Raw genomic sequence first — 13599 nt, 5'->3', positions numbered from 1 at the left:
ACGCTGAAAATCACCACTTAAATACGCTCCAAACATGTCGCCCTGGCTTCGGAGCCTGTTTTTTTGTTCGCAGTATGACGCAAGCTGGATGTTGGCTCATGCACTTTTCCCCCGACTCTGAAGTAACATGCGTTTTTACCGTTTAACAGCTGCCCCCGATTTAATCTGGTAGTTATTATGTAACTACCTTGTCAGCACAGAGGCATAATATTAATTTCAACCTTTCTTATCTACGCACTTATGCTTAAAAGTAGGTATTTGCGTCTATTAGGGTCCACTAAAATGGCATAAGAGCTGGTAGACCCAATTTGCAATAAAGTAAGTCACAGTGTGTGAGACAGTACAGCAAGCTGCAGTGGGGTGGAACAGGTTTAAGGTGGCTCAGGATGAGCTGACCAGTCTGCATCCTGGAAGAAGAACTTCATGTGACTAAATAAAAAGGGGAAATGGAGTCGATTTTTTTAAAACCCGTAGAACCCTAGCCTGTTTTGGTCTGTTTATTTCTCTGATTTTTTTTGTTGTCAGGATAGTTCCTCTTTTAGGTCTTATAACACAGTAATTATATCAGACAGTCACATGAGAGCCATGAGCTCTTTTACTCCAGAAGACATACAGCTGCTCAAAAATGTAATCATTTAAAATTGAAATTACATTTTCCTGGAACTGGCCATGTTTTGGTCAAAATGTTATATATTTTTGAATGTATAGACTTTAAATATATTCACACCTAAGATATCTTTTCAAAAATAGTTAGACTAGAGTGTGTATGAAAGTTGAAAGCATAAGAATATTGTTGATAGTTCATAACATGGTTTATTACTTTGACTTTGAGTTATTTTTCTTGATAATCATACCTCTAGGATACATGTAGATTACTAAAAACCTGACACCTGAACCTGATCAGGGCCAATAGGGCCAATATTCCAACTAATAACAAAACTGATTTACTATACCAAATATTTATTTCTAGACATTCACCTCCGCAGTACTGTACTTTTTCTTGGGAAGCATATTATAAATATGATAATGCCAAAAACAAACAAAAAGTCACTAATTCTCCTCAAGCTCGTGTCTGTGATGCGGCTTCGGTTGCTCGCTATCCTCAATTGAAGGCCGTCCCTGTGCACATCACCTGGTCAAAAGGAGTGCACGGTAGCCTAGCTTTAGTTTGAGCACAGGTAGTTTTACACTTTTTTTTCATTAACTGATATTTGGTTCGGAACATCATTTAAATACGTTTGAAGCGCTAGATGTAAATAGTATTGGTTGGGGAAAAGCAAATTGCACATATTTTTTTGTAGTGGGAAAAGTCCCTTTTTTCAACACTTTGAGAAAAGAGTGGCAATGATGACGTCATGTGATTTACTCAGACACCCGAGAGTGAATGTAAATACATCTGATTATGGGTTGTGAGTAGGGTTGAGTGATATGTCCATAAAATAATATCCCGATAATTTATGATATTTTCGCAATAACGATACTCTTGGCGATATGAGAAAACACTTAAATAAAAATAATAATAATAAAAAATACATTATACACTGCAAGAAAATAAATAAATAAAATATTTTATTATTACATAAAAAACAATATAATACTGCACACCCCTAAGTGAGATATGAACAAATACAAGAATTTTATCAGATTTGTAACAGAAGTCAATGATCCAGAATATCATGATACTAATAATACTAATAATATTGCACTCCAAATATCTCCATATATCCAAGATTAAAGTAAAATAAATGATACTGGACAAATATAATCTGTCTCTAGTAGATATATAAAGGGAAATAGGATGGGTGATATGGCACAATATTTTATGCTATTATATCGTTCACGATATTTAAAATGTTTGACGATATTATTGTGTACGATACGATATGGCACACCCCTAGTTGTGAGTTATAATGGAAGAATAAAATAAAAACCTTTGAAGGAGATCTTATTTTTTAGGTGTTTTCTCCATTGAATTTCTTGCAGATTTTTAGAAAGAGTAGGTCCTGCCCTTTCTAACCATATATGGTTTATGCTGATGCGTTTCTGAGTAATTAAGCTGAGAACTCAAGGTGTGATTTTGGACGTAAAATCTGTCCGTAGGGTTCCAAGGGTTAATTGACCAACGATGCAACCTTGTGTGAAAGAGTGAAGATCCTTCCCCTTCTCCATCTTCTTATATACTTCCACGTTCTGGTCAGCTTTGATGCTTCTTCTCTTACTCACGCTGCGTTCCGCATCCTGTCCAGAAGGGGGGAAAAAAACACTTTCCTCCAACACAAAAAACTGATTGGCTCTTTGTAGAGAACCGGCCAATCAGACGATGACACAATAGGACACAATTTGGACATGTTTACTGTGCGGTGTGGTCACTTGTGTTGCCAGCTATTTACACATCAAAAGACAGAAGACAGTAAATATACGATTTACTATACTGCTATACACAAGCTGTACATCAAGCCAAAGTGTGGAGGAATATTTCCTCAAAAAATGTTTAAAGTTTTGTGCTGGGGTTGTCTTTATATGAAATTCGAGTTAGTATTACCTTTGTAGACATTATACATAGAAACAGCTCACAAAGGGGCCTCAGATCTAGTTTTGCTTCAGGCCCCATGAAGGTCAGAACCATCACTGTCAACATTTCCCATCTTGCTAAATCTGAAGCCCTTTTAACGTCCATAACTGGTTTAAATTGCTTTAAAACTGGCTCATTCTAATAATAGAAGCTCCCCATTACTGCCACTCCCAGCAGTTATGCAAGGAAAAAGTCCATGCAATTGATTTCCGCTTGTCTTCTCCTCAATCTCGGCATTCAATTTGTTGAAATCATTATGCCATCTCACTCTCCTTTTGTGGATGGGCCTGAGAGCACCGTTTTAATGGACACTGGTGCTGTTGTGTGCTTGCCTGTGCAGTGAGGGGCCAAACCAGGCTCATGATGAGGGTTCATCAGCTATTACAGGCCCGGAGTATGCCAGTTCCCTTATGCTGAGCTAATTACTGAAGCAAGAACAGGAGAATTAACAATAATTGTCTCTGCATAGATGAGATCAAAATGGAAATGAGCACATTATCTTAAAAAATTTCATCGTTGGTTCCATTTCAATTTCCTTTTATGATAATGCAAATAACTTCAAAAACGAGCAGAATACACAATCGGTTGTGAAGCTGCGAATTCATTGTCACCTGTTAAGGAATTTACGTAATTGCTCGAATAATTTCCCCAAAGCATTAAGTCGGGAACATTTCTCTCTCTCTTTTTCTCTCTCTTGTTCGCTATCTCTCTTGTCAGACACAGACAATCAATCTGTCTATCTAACTGTCTGTTTCTGTCTTCCTCTACGCAGGAGATCAGTGACACTGAGATCATGGAGTTGGCCCACAGTGCCTTGGGAAGGATGACGGTCATCCGGCAGATTTTTCCGCTGTGGAGAGACAGCAGTGTGAGCTGTATGAGGAACAGCCATCGCATCTCGTCTCTTCTCTGTGACCCCCAGGAGGGCTACCTGCAGTCACTAGAGGTCAGTTCCCTTCGAGGCGCTGTCACTGTGATGGTCCTTGGGGAGTCCCACCCCTGTCAGTGTTGGTCATGTGTTCATTCCTTAAATGTAAGCTTGCACATGCCTCGGATTACAAATTACATGAAGTTCCTTAAGACATACATTTCCAGGATCAACGTTCTGTCTGTTCTAAAGGTCCTTACTCAGGCAGAGAGGTGTGGTTCGGTTCAGTTCAGCGGGGACGGTTCTCATCCTGCACCCTTTGCTCAAACAACACTGAATATTTTACAGAAGGTGATGAAATCTTCAGCTAGAAATATCTGTCTGTCAAAAAGGCATGATGAAATCGCTCTCAGAATTTTTTCCTTCCAGGAAAACCAACAGCACGGTATCCTAAATAGACCCCAGGTTGTGTAAAAAACCTTGTTGTAGCATACAATATGTAATCCACTATAAATGATGATGGTGGTGGTGGTGATTGCGGCCAGCCTCAGTGTGCCTTGCCTTCATTCAACTTGGGATTTTCGCTCTGAAAATTATGTGAGCTCCGTCTTTCCAACGTAGGAAACAGATGGTGGCGCTTTGCAGCAACTCCTCCAGCCCGATTGCTCCTCAATAATTCATGCAAAACAAGGGTTAAGTGCTTTCTGATGTTTGACCTCTGGTTAGCAGTGGTTGTGAAGCTATAAGCAGATAAAAAAAGCAGATAAAAAAAACTTACAGCTTCAACAAAACAACCCCCAAGCGCTGGGATGTCCTGAATTTCGGTTGCAGATCTACAGATTACCCTCGTGTTTCGTTTTGTTCTTCGCTAATCAGAGCCAAGGAACGCCATAGGCACATTTCAACCTGGCTCGCTTCTACTGATGCCGACAATATGGGCGAGCGCAAGTTGTATCAGCAACCTGCCAAATCCCATCGGCCATCATCTTTTCAGCTCATCTCGCATTGTCATCGCTGGCTAATGATGACAGCAGCAATGTTTTATACATGAACTCAAACAGTGACTGGCAGGTGGCAGTGGAAAGGACACTGCGAGCTGTGAAACAATGAAGATCTTGTTTCCAGCCTCCCTCCCCCAGTTACTAGCCACACACGTCTCCTCAGAATGTGCAGCCTCAGCAGTGCGCCAGCCTCCGCACCAGTGCCAGCTGTCCTTGAGAGTGTTTAACCCGACTGTAAGAGCTGCACATTTCTCCTGCCATAAATAACAAAACCCACCTATATAATCTTCTCTAATGAATGTTCTCATTGAGCTCTACCCTCAGAACAGAGTTAGGATTGCTTGGAACTAAAGACGTGAGCTCTTTCAACAATTATCTAACATCCAAAATCTTTCATCTCAGCACTGTTAGAATTATTGATATTCTCTTAAAGGTTTGAGAACAGTGATTAATGAATGAAAGAGTTGTGATTCAGCCATTAAGTCCCACCAAGCTGTCTTTTTTTTTTTTTTTTTTTTTAGCAAGTTCCTCCTAAATGTCATTGGTTTTTTTTTTATATCTCGCCATTCAGTTTCACAGAATCCCATATTGTGTACTTCTAGCCACCCACATCATATGTGCACAAGATCCAGCTTTTTCTTTTGCCAATATCAATGTTTTGTAGCCGTATTGTATTCAAATGAATGTAGTTTGAACGAGCTGCTTTGGTCAATAACTATGCCAACCCAACATTTCAACAGCCATTTTTAACGTGCTAGTGCAAGCCATGTTCAGACCATAATTCTTAAAGAAGAACTCGGGTGTAATATGGACTTTTGTTGTAGTAAAACATAATAAAAAGTAGTTACCTTTGATGAATAGCACACCTCCGTTCTCCCACAGCTTTCCAAGATCCAGAAAGTTTAACAGTTTGTCCAAATACCCTTCAGACTGGGTGACGCGGTGCATAACTTTCCCAGATAAAACACTTTTGCCACCGTTATCCAGGTTTAAAGTAGCTCCACACCTCCTTGCTAGAAACCGGAGAACCATTAATAACTTAAAAATAAAATAACAAAATAATCAGTACTGTGTGAACAAGCAAATGTAAGTTGGCTAAACAGATAAATCTTCCAAATTATTATGCAAATTAAATTTTTCCCTAATTTTCCTAAATGGTCAATGCAAATGTTTTCATACCTTGTTCAAGGCATTGCACTATTTGACGCTTAACGGCAGCAGATTGATCCTTTTTCTTCCCCATGTTGCTTGAAACCTGTGGCCTGCTTAATAATGTGTACAATCCTTCTTAAGTAGTTTTCCTTTAATTGGGCTCACCTGGCAAACTAATTATCGCAGGTGTCTGAGATTGATTTCAGTGATCCAAAGAGCCCTCAGACACAATACCACCAATGAGTTTATTTGAGAAACAAAAAATGTATCTTTATGACACTTAAATCCAATTTGCATAATAATTTGGAATGCAGTGTATAGGAATGACAAACATTGTTACATTGTTAAGATAACAAAAAAAATTAAAGCATCATGGTGCCATAAAATTGTGAAAATGTTTTTTTACAGTGTGGTTTTACTTTTAATAAACAAACATCACAGGAACTAATGCTAAAAGATCTCAAAATAGTCCTCCCTTGTGTTTTTTTTTTCTTCTTTTTTTGAAGAGTGTATCCTGTGAGAGCACATGAGCCTAATCAGAAACGAGGCACTGTCAGCGGAGATGTGATGCATTAATGACACAATTCCACTGTAAGACTTCTCTCTGCACCGAGCAGCCACAGCTGTCTGAAGCCGCCGGAATGTCAGAGTGCATCTGAGCATCTTGTTGAATTTTATGTATCTTGATTTATTGCATCTCCAGTCATGCATCTGATCTTGGGAGTCGTTATGTGTAGTGTCAGGTCTGAAAGTAATGTGCCACTAACATTAACCAAACCCTGGCGCTGCTGTTGTCTGTGCATGGGCAGCCTGTCTCATTTTGGGCCGTTATTTGGGTGGCAGTATCCAGATTCAACATGAGTGCTGAGAGTTCACGACCTTGGTTCTCAGATGTTTGTGTGCACCCTGTGCTAATAAAAATATCATGACTTTGGGACTGTAAACCCAGTCAAAACGACACCCAGACTTTTGAAACATTTCAAAACGAAGCATCAAAAGATCAAAATGTTTATGGCGCAATCGTGGCCCTGGTTCTCAGATTTTGTGCCCATAAAAATATCATGTCTTTCTGACTGTAAATTCAGTCAAAATAATATCCAGGCTGTGAGACATTTCAAAACAAATAAATCGATGACACAAACATTGCTAACAGTGTTTTGTCTGGACCACATCACAACACTAAAGGTTTTTTTTTTTTTTTTAATCTATCTTTGTCTGCATCTCTCTTGAGAAATCTACCATTATTTACCAACTGTCTGTGTTTCTAATTTCCAGGTCTCCAATCTGTACCTCTACGACAGTGTGCTGATGCTTGCTAACGCCTTCTACAGAAAGCTGGAGGACAGAAAGTGGCACAGCATGGCAAGTCTGAACTGTATCCGGAAGTCAACCAAGCCCTGGAATGGAGGCTGGTCTATGCTAGAAACCATTCAGAAGGTATGGAGATCCAGTATTTTTACCCTGAGTCTACCAACCTCTTTGTTCTTGTCCTGCTGAAAATGAGACTCCAGATCATACCTACAAGATTCAGGGTCGCATTTTAGCGATTTACAAACGAATAGTCAACAGTGCACCGCGTAGCTTGATTTATGTCAATGTGTGTTTGGTATAATGATGATGCAAAAAAAAATAGGCATGTGCTAATTCTCTCAATTAATCATGGAGGTGATTTGGATATAACGGGAAATAAACTAATTAGGGTGTCACTTTGCATTCCCTTTAAGAGCCAGGTGTGCTCTGACTTTGACGCATTGCTGCATTGCTATTTTAATGGCGCATCGCTTCTGTGCGTCTCAGTAGAGAAAGAAACTGACCTGAGTGCTCATGCTGTGAAGGTGCGCAAGCAGGTTATTTACAGGAACAGAAATGTTATTATTTTTGTATTCTGTTGATTATTGATGTGTAACTTGGGTTTTGCACTGCTGCGCATCTTTACTTGTGTTACAAGCGGGGGTAAACATACGTACGTACACAGCACGACTACTGCATTACCAAGACAACAATGAAAATCTGACAGAAAACTTTTGTTATGGTTCAAATAAGTCAGTGGCGCACTTGTGTTTTCAATTACCAAGATAGCAATACGCCAGACATTTTAGTTGCTAACTACACAGATTTCTCTCCTGAAAACTTTGGTTGAGTAAAGCATTTCAATTTGTTTACAATAAGTTTAGATTCCTAAACTTCTACAGCACTAAGGCTGACCGCTAACGCCCCCTGACATCACTACACTGAGGAACCCTTAGTGTTCTGGCAAGCCAGGACGATATTACCTAGCAGCTCGTCCCACATAGCTTGTTTGAACACTGTAAACACACAGACTACAGTCTGATATGCTCACCTCTGTACGGCGAAAGGGCTAGCGCGTCTGAAACTCCTGTATAGCGCTGTACTTCAGTGTAGTGGCTTTACTGCTCCTTAATACCTGACTGGTAGAATTCATACATAAGGAGCATCATATTATAAGGGACATTAATGATTTTTGGGAAAATTAAAGGATTTTAAGAGCTCCTTTTAGTGTGACAAATACGGTAACCTTTAGAAATCCAAATTCCAGTATTGCCCAAACACCTTATTTTCTGCCAATATTCCTTCCATTACACCATCAGTTGGTGCACAAATGGCAGAAGAGCCAAAATCCTTTATATCCTCCCACACACTGTACTGTACATCCTTTCACAGAGACTGGGTTGCAGAGGTCAGCCGACGGCTCTCACAGCAGGTCCCAACTGCTCTGTTTCCTCATCCAGATGAGCTGAGGTCGTCCTGAGCTTTCAGGGATAGTGGACTGGCTTGTATGTGCTCTTCAATTTCATGGCTCTTTCTTGTTCTCTGAGGCACAGAGAACTGCAGAGAGCCTGTAATCTGTCTCTAGAGCTTTCTGGCACAGATAGATGGGTCTCAGCAACCCTAGCCTTCCCAATCTATACAGTCACTTGTTTAACGTCCAAGACCCCTGGAGCTTAAATGGTCCTACAGTATGGTCCCATTGATTAACAGTGGGTCTTATACTGTACATTATTTGATACCTATAATTACCCAGGCATTATGCTGTATTAGATAATATTACACAAACTGTTAAGAAGTCATGTTTAAAATCATTCCTCTGTCTCTGCAGGGTCGTATTACTGGGCTCACTGGAGTTATGGATTTCATGGACAACGGCTCCAACTCGCACGTTCAGTTTGAGATTTTGGGCACCAGCTTCAGCGAGACCTTCGGAAAAGACATAAAGCGGGTATGTCGAAATGTACAAGCACACAGTAGAAGTAGAAAAGGCAAGCTGTCAAAAAAAGTCCACTAAAAGACCACTAAACTTTTTGCATTTGTTGAATCATTGGAGGGCGCATCAGTCCAAGGTGTAGACAACAAACTTTACTGAAGAAAGAAAGACCTTAAGAGTTCTGGGCTTGGATTCCCTATTCCTTGGATGAACACCTATGCTGAAATGCTTCATCTTTTATGAAGGCAGCTGTTGTACCTGCTGCTCCATCGATGGAGCTAACTTCAAAATGCATTAGCAAAGAAGCGCTTGCAAACTTCTTTTTCCAGCATTGCACATTCTAAACTCCTTTAGTAAGTAATGCATGCTTTATGCTGTAGCTGCAGGGTATAGGCTTCAGAAGGATTGAAGGTAGCTACAGTATGTAGTTCTTGAGCGTATCTCGTTACATGGTCTTGTAGCACCAGGATCTTGGAACTTCAACGAGTTTAAGGTCATCTTTTATTGCAGTTTGCTCTCAATTACGGCTCAATTTAACCTTTTCTAACGATGTGGAAAAGCAAGCAGAATTGAACAGCGTAGTAATCCAGGTTAAGCACACACAGAGCAACACATGCTGCACAACAAGCAGATTACAGGCCACGTCAACGGTTCTTTGTGGAAAGAGGACGGAGGGGTACCTGCCACTCCAGTTGAACTCCAGGTTTCTGACAAATTCCCTGTAGGGCTCTTGTTGTGGTTTAACATTTTGAAGTGCTGGCAGAATTAGTGCTTTAATTGAGTGGCTCAGGTGCAAGCCTGTTAAGCTGTTTCCAAGCCTGTTTCCAAAAGTTAAGAGTGACTGACGCCTTTTCTTTTGTTACCTGTCAAGCTAAAAAGAGTGGCTAAACCCCTCGAGAGGCACCTTTCATAAATCTCAATCTGTTCCTTCATAAGCCTTTCTTTGTCTTTTTTTTTTGTACATTTTGTTTTTGTTTCCAGCAAGTCTTCGGGTCCCATCTATCATTTAAAAAAAAAAAAGGAACGTATATTGCAGGAGAGCGAACTGAAACAGTCCACTGGTAATGAAGATTTAATCACCCAGCATTCCCAGCTTGAATTATGAACCCAGCGTATCGCATTATGGCTGTTAGGATCCTGAGAGCTGTGGCCATTTAGCTCGCACACACACAGACACACTCTCTCCCACAGGGGCACCAGCGTCCCCTCATACACTCGCCACATTTATTAGCTGTAATGAAAGGCAAAGACAGCTAATGGCACGTCAAGTGCACTCAGCCTTGTTGTTGTTCATTATTAGAGGCCCGGCCTCACTCGCCTAGCCAGCGCCTCCCAACAAGACATTAATCCAGCCAACTCCATCCCCACTCGCTATGGAGACAAATGAGTACCGCGGCTGTTTATTTGACATATGTCATGGTTCTAAAGCGCAGACACATTCACTACATCTCCTGGCTAAATTAGAAGGCTTTCTAAAAAAAAAAAAAAAAAAACAGAAAAAAGCAAGCAAGGCTGGAAACTTCTGCCCGGCTGTGAGCAGATATCAGCGGTTGCTCGGGCTGTCTGTCTTGATGTGTTATCCTCTCTTGTCTTATCTCAATCTCCAATCTCTCCAGCTCACTTGCTGGGGCCCATCTTCCTGCCCTCGCACTTTTCTCCGAGCACCGCGCCCCAGCAGACAGTGCGGCTCGCAGATTAAACGTAATGGAGATGGAGGTGTTATTTTCTTGTCTCTATTCTCCTTATAGGCAGACTGGCTTTTTTGTTTTTTAATCTACGCATTTACCGCTCCGGGTTGCCTCCATTCCTCAGGAGACTATATTGCCTGGAGAAACGGAGCCACTGCTGTGGAATGAACCTTCCTATTTTAGAAAATACATCAGCTCTCTTTTACCGAATCAAATAAGTGCAGAGAAATGTAATGAGGTGGAAGTTACATGCATAGCCATTCAGACAAAACAGTCTATGTTAAACTGTGCCCAATCAGATGAGCTCTTTCCGAAGAGAGCCAGATTCCAGTCCGACATCAAAAATCAAACACAGCTACATTTTTTTTTTTTTTGCTGTGAACTGCACCTAATCAGACTGTGGAGGGAACAGTAGTAAATAAAAAAGGAGTTGAGCTCTGCGAACTGTACCAATCAGCTACTGAGCAAACTGCCCAATCAGACGCAGGCTCTGTGCTGTGAACTATATTCAGTCTGACTGCTCTACAAAACGGTACCACAATCAGACAGACAGTCCCTTTTATCAGATGAAGTATATGTAGCAAGCTGCACCCAGTCAGATAAGCCCTATATGTAGAAACATGAGGCCAATCAAACAGGATCTCTGATTAAACTGTGCCCAATCAGATAAAATGTATGTGGTAAACTGCATCAAAACAGATGAGCTCTGTGTAGAAACCTATGCCCAATCACTGAACTGTAGTCAGTTGAAGATCATATAGAAAAAAAATCATATGTGCTGTCTGTGGGAAACTGTACCAAGTAATACAGAGTATTTCTTATTAAACTGCACCCAATCAGACAGACTCACTTATTAACTTGTAGCCAATTAGACAGGCATCCTCACTGAACTGTATCCAATCAGATTAAGTCTATATAGTAGTGTTGTAGTACCAGAGTCCGGTCTCTGGTCTTGACTCTGACTCAATATGTCCTGGTCTTGGTCTTGACTCTCATTCAACATGTCCCAGTCTTGGTCTTGACTCTCACTTAACATGTCCTGGTCTTGGACTTGACTCAGGCTTGACTATTAAAAGTATATGTATTGCCTCAACATGTCCCTGTCTTGGGACCTAATCAGACGAAGTCTATGTAGTCAACTGTACCCGATCAGATGATACCAAACTATACCAAATCAGGTGACCTGTATTGGAACCTGTCCTCAAACAGACATGTTTTGTCATTGAACTGAACCCAATCAAATCAATTATCTATATTAAAATATTAAATACAATATATATTAGATTGGTATCCAACATCCAATACTTTGATATAAACTGAAACCCAGTCAGATTTGTAATGTAAACCATACCAACTTAGACAGGCTTGGCTCTCTGCCACTCAGCAGCAAACTGCCCAATCAGACAGACTCTCTGCTGTGAGCTGTATGTAGCCAGTCCAACTGCTCTACAAAACTGTACCCATTCATCCAGTCTCTCATAGTGAAATGTAACTGTAATCACAGAAGGTCTACACAGTAAACTGCACCCAACAAGATGAGCTCTGTGCAGGAAACTGTACCCAACCACAGGTTTGCTTCCTGATCAGAATATGTCTACGTAGTAAGCCTTGCCGAAAACAAGCAGTCCAAGGTAAACTGTACAAATTCAGACTGTTATTCCAGTCAAACGTCTCTACAAACTGTACCCACTCAGAGGAGCTATATGCTGCAAAGTGACCCATTTAGACAAATGAGGTATATGCAGTAAACTGTACCCAATCAAAAAGGCTTTGGACAATAGACTGATGGAATATCTGAAACGCCCAGTCTGCTGCACTTTTTGATGAAGACTGCATTCACTTACTCGTATGAGAAGTCTGCTGTAAACTGCTTACAGACAAATGTCTGCTGTGAATGTTGCCAAATGAAACTTATTTTGGCAAGGGTTTATTTATTGCTTCATGCTGTAGTCCAACCCTCCGCAAGACACTTCTCCTCCAAATATTCCCTGCTGACCAGCAGCCAGCGTCCTCGACAAACCTGGAGTTACTAAAACTGTGCTGTTACTCGGTACAAAAATCGTGTGCATCACATATCCCTGTTGCTGATTTTTATAGGAAATAATTGGGGAGCTGTGCTGAGCGGAGGCTCGAAGAGGGACAGCAGCAGCAGAGCACTCAGCATCCTCCCTGCCCGACCATTAACCTTCCTGTACGGTTACGGTCCTGTTAAGAGGGTCTGATGAGCAGCCTTATAATTACCCTAATTTATCTCACTTCTGAAAAAGATGCCAGCTCAGAGCACTGCAAATCTAGAGCAATTTAATGTGACAGAGCCCTAGTTACTTTATTCACAGACAAAGAGGGATTTTTCTTTATACTGTATCCTCGTGGCGATAGAATGAACGGTAATTACTGGCAAAATGGGTCAACATAAGAGCATGGCGCGTGCGGCGTGGCTATGTAAATTGATTGTGAGTCAGTTCCAAACTCTGAAGTGATTAGTTCGACCTCTCAGAACCAGAGCGTTGGGCCAGGATAGCAACTGTGAAGCGCGAGCAAACATATTGTGGAGTTTCGAAATGAAGCCAACCGCAGCACTGAACAGCCTGTGGGACAACTGCAGGTAATCGTCTCCCAGATGTCAGGCAAGTGGATGATGTTTGTGGATACTTCTTAATGAGGTATTCCCTTACCTCTCAACTGTCTCCGAGATTTAGATAGCTGACAAAGATTTCATGTTTTGATTAGTTATGTCTTAATAGTAAGTCTGTAACGTTGGTTGGCATAAAAAATGCTTACATGCAGTTTTACAAACTCCTGTAGCAGCTTATCTCACGTTACTCACAAGTCTTACCTGATAATGTTGCTGTACTCTTGTTGTGTCCTTTTCTCACAATGTTCTGTTTTCTCACAATCTGTTAGATTGTTGGTTGTTTGGCTTCTTGAGTCTTATTGGTAAAAAAAAATATAAAGTTTCTCTAATGATGTTTAGCTGTTTACCTTTAATTTTCCTATTGGCCAAAGTTTTTCCTCTTTGTTACATGCTGAATTTTAACTCTTTGGGCGTTTTCACACCAGCACAATTTGGTCCGGTTTAAACAAACTCTGTTTTG

The 13599-nt window shown here is 40.8% G+C and overlaps 1 protein-coding gene across 1 annotated transcript in view; it reads left to right on the top strand.

The window, feature by feature from the left end:
* The window catches only part of grid1b (glutamate receptor, ionotropic, delta 1b), a 566616-nt gene that overhangs the window by 505447 nt on the left and 47570 nt on the right, over nucleotides 1–13599 (top strand). The window contains exons 6-8 of the mRNA XM_022669150.2: nucleotides 3345–3518; nucleotides 6869–7030; nucleotides 8712–8831. Of these exons, the coding sequence (XP_022524871.2) occupies nucleotides 3345–3518; nucleotides 6869–7030; nucleotides 8712–8831 (456 nt within the window). The remainder of the gene's footprint in view (nucleotides 1–3344; nucleotides 3519–6868; nucleotides 7031–8711; nucleotides 8832–13599) is intronic.

This window comes from Astyanax mexicanus, chromosome 15 (genome assembly GCF_023375975.1).
Source record: "Astyanax mexicanus isolate ESR-SI-001 chromosome 15, AstMex3_surface, whole genome shotgun sequence".
Taxonomy (NCBI): domain Eukaryota; kingdom Metazoa; phylum Chordata; class Actinopteri; order Characiformes; family Acestrorhamphidae; genus Astyanax; species Astyanax mexicanus.
This window is presented reverse-complemented; position numbering and strand designations above follow the sequence as displayed.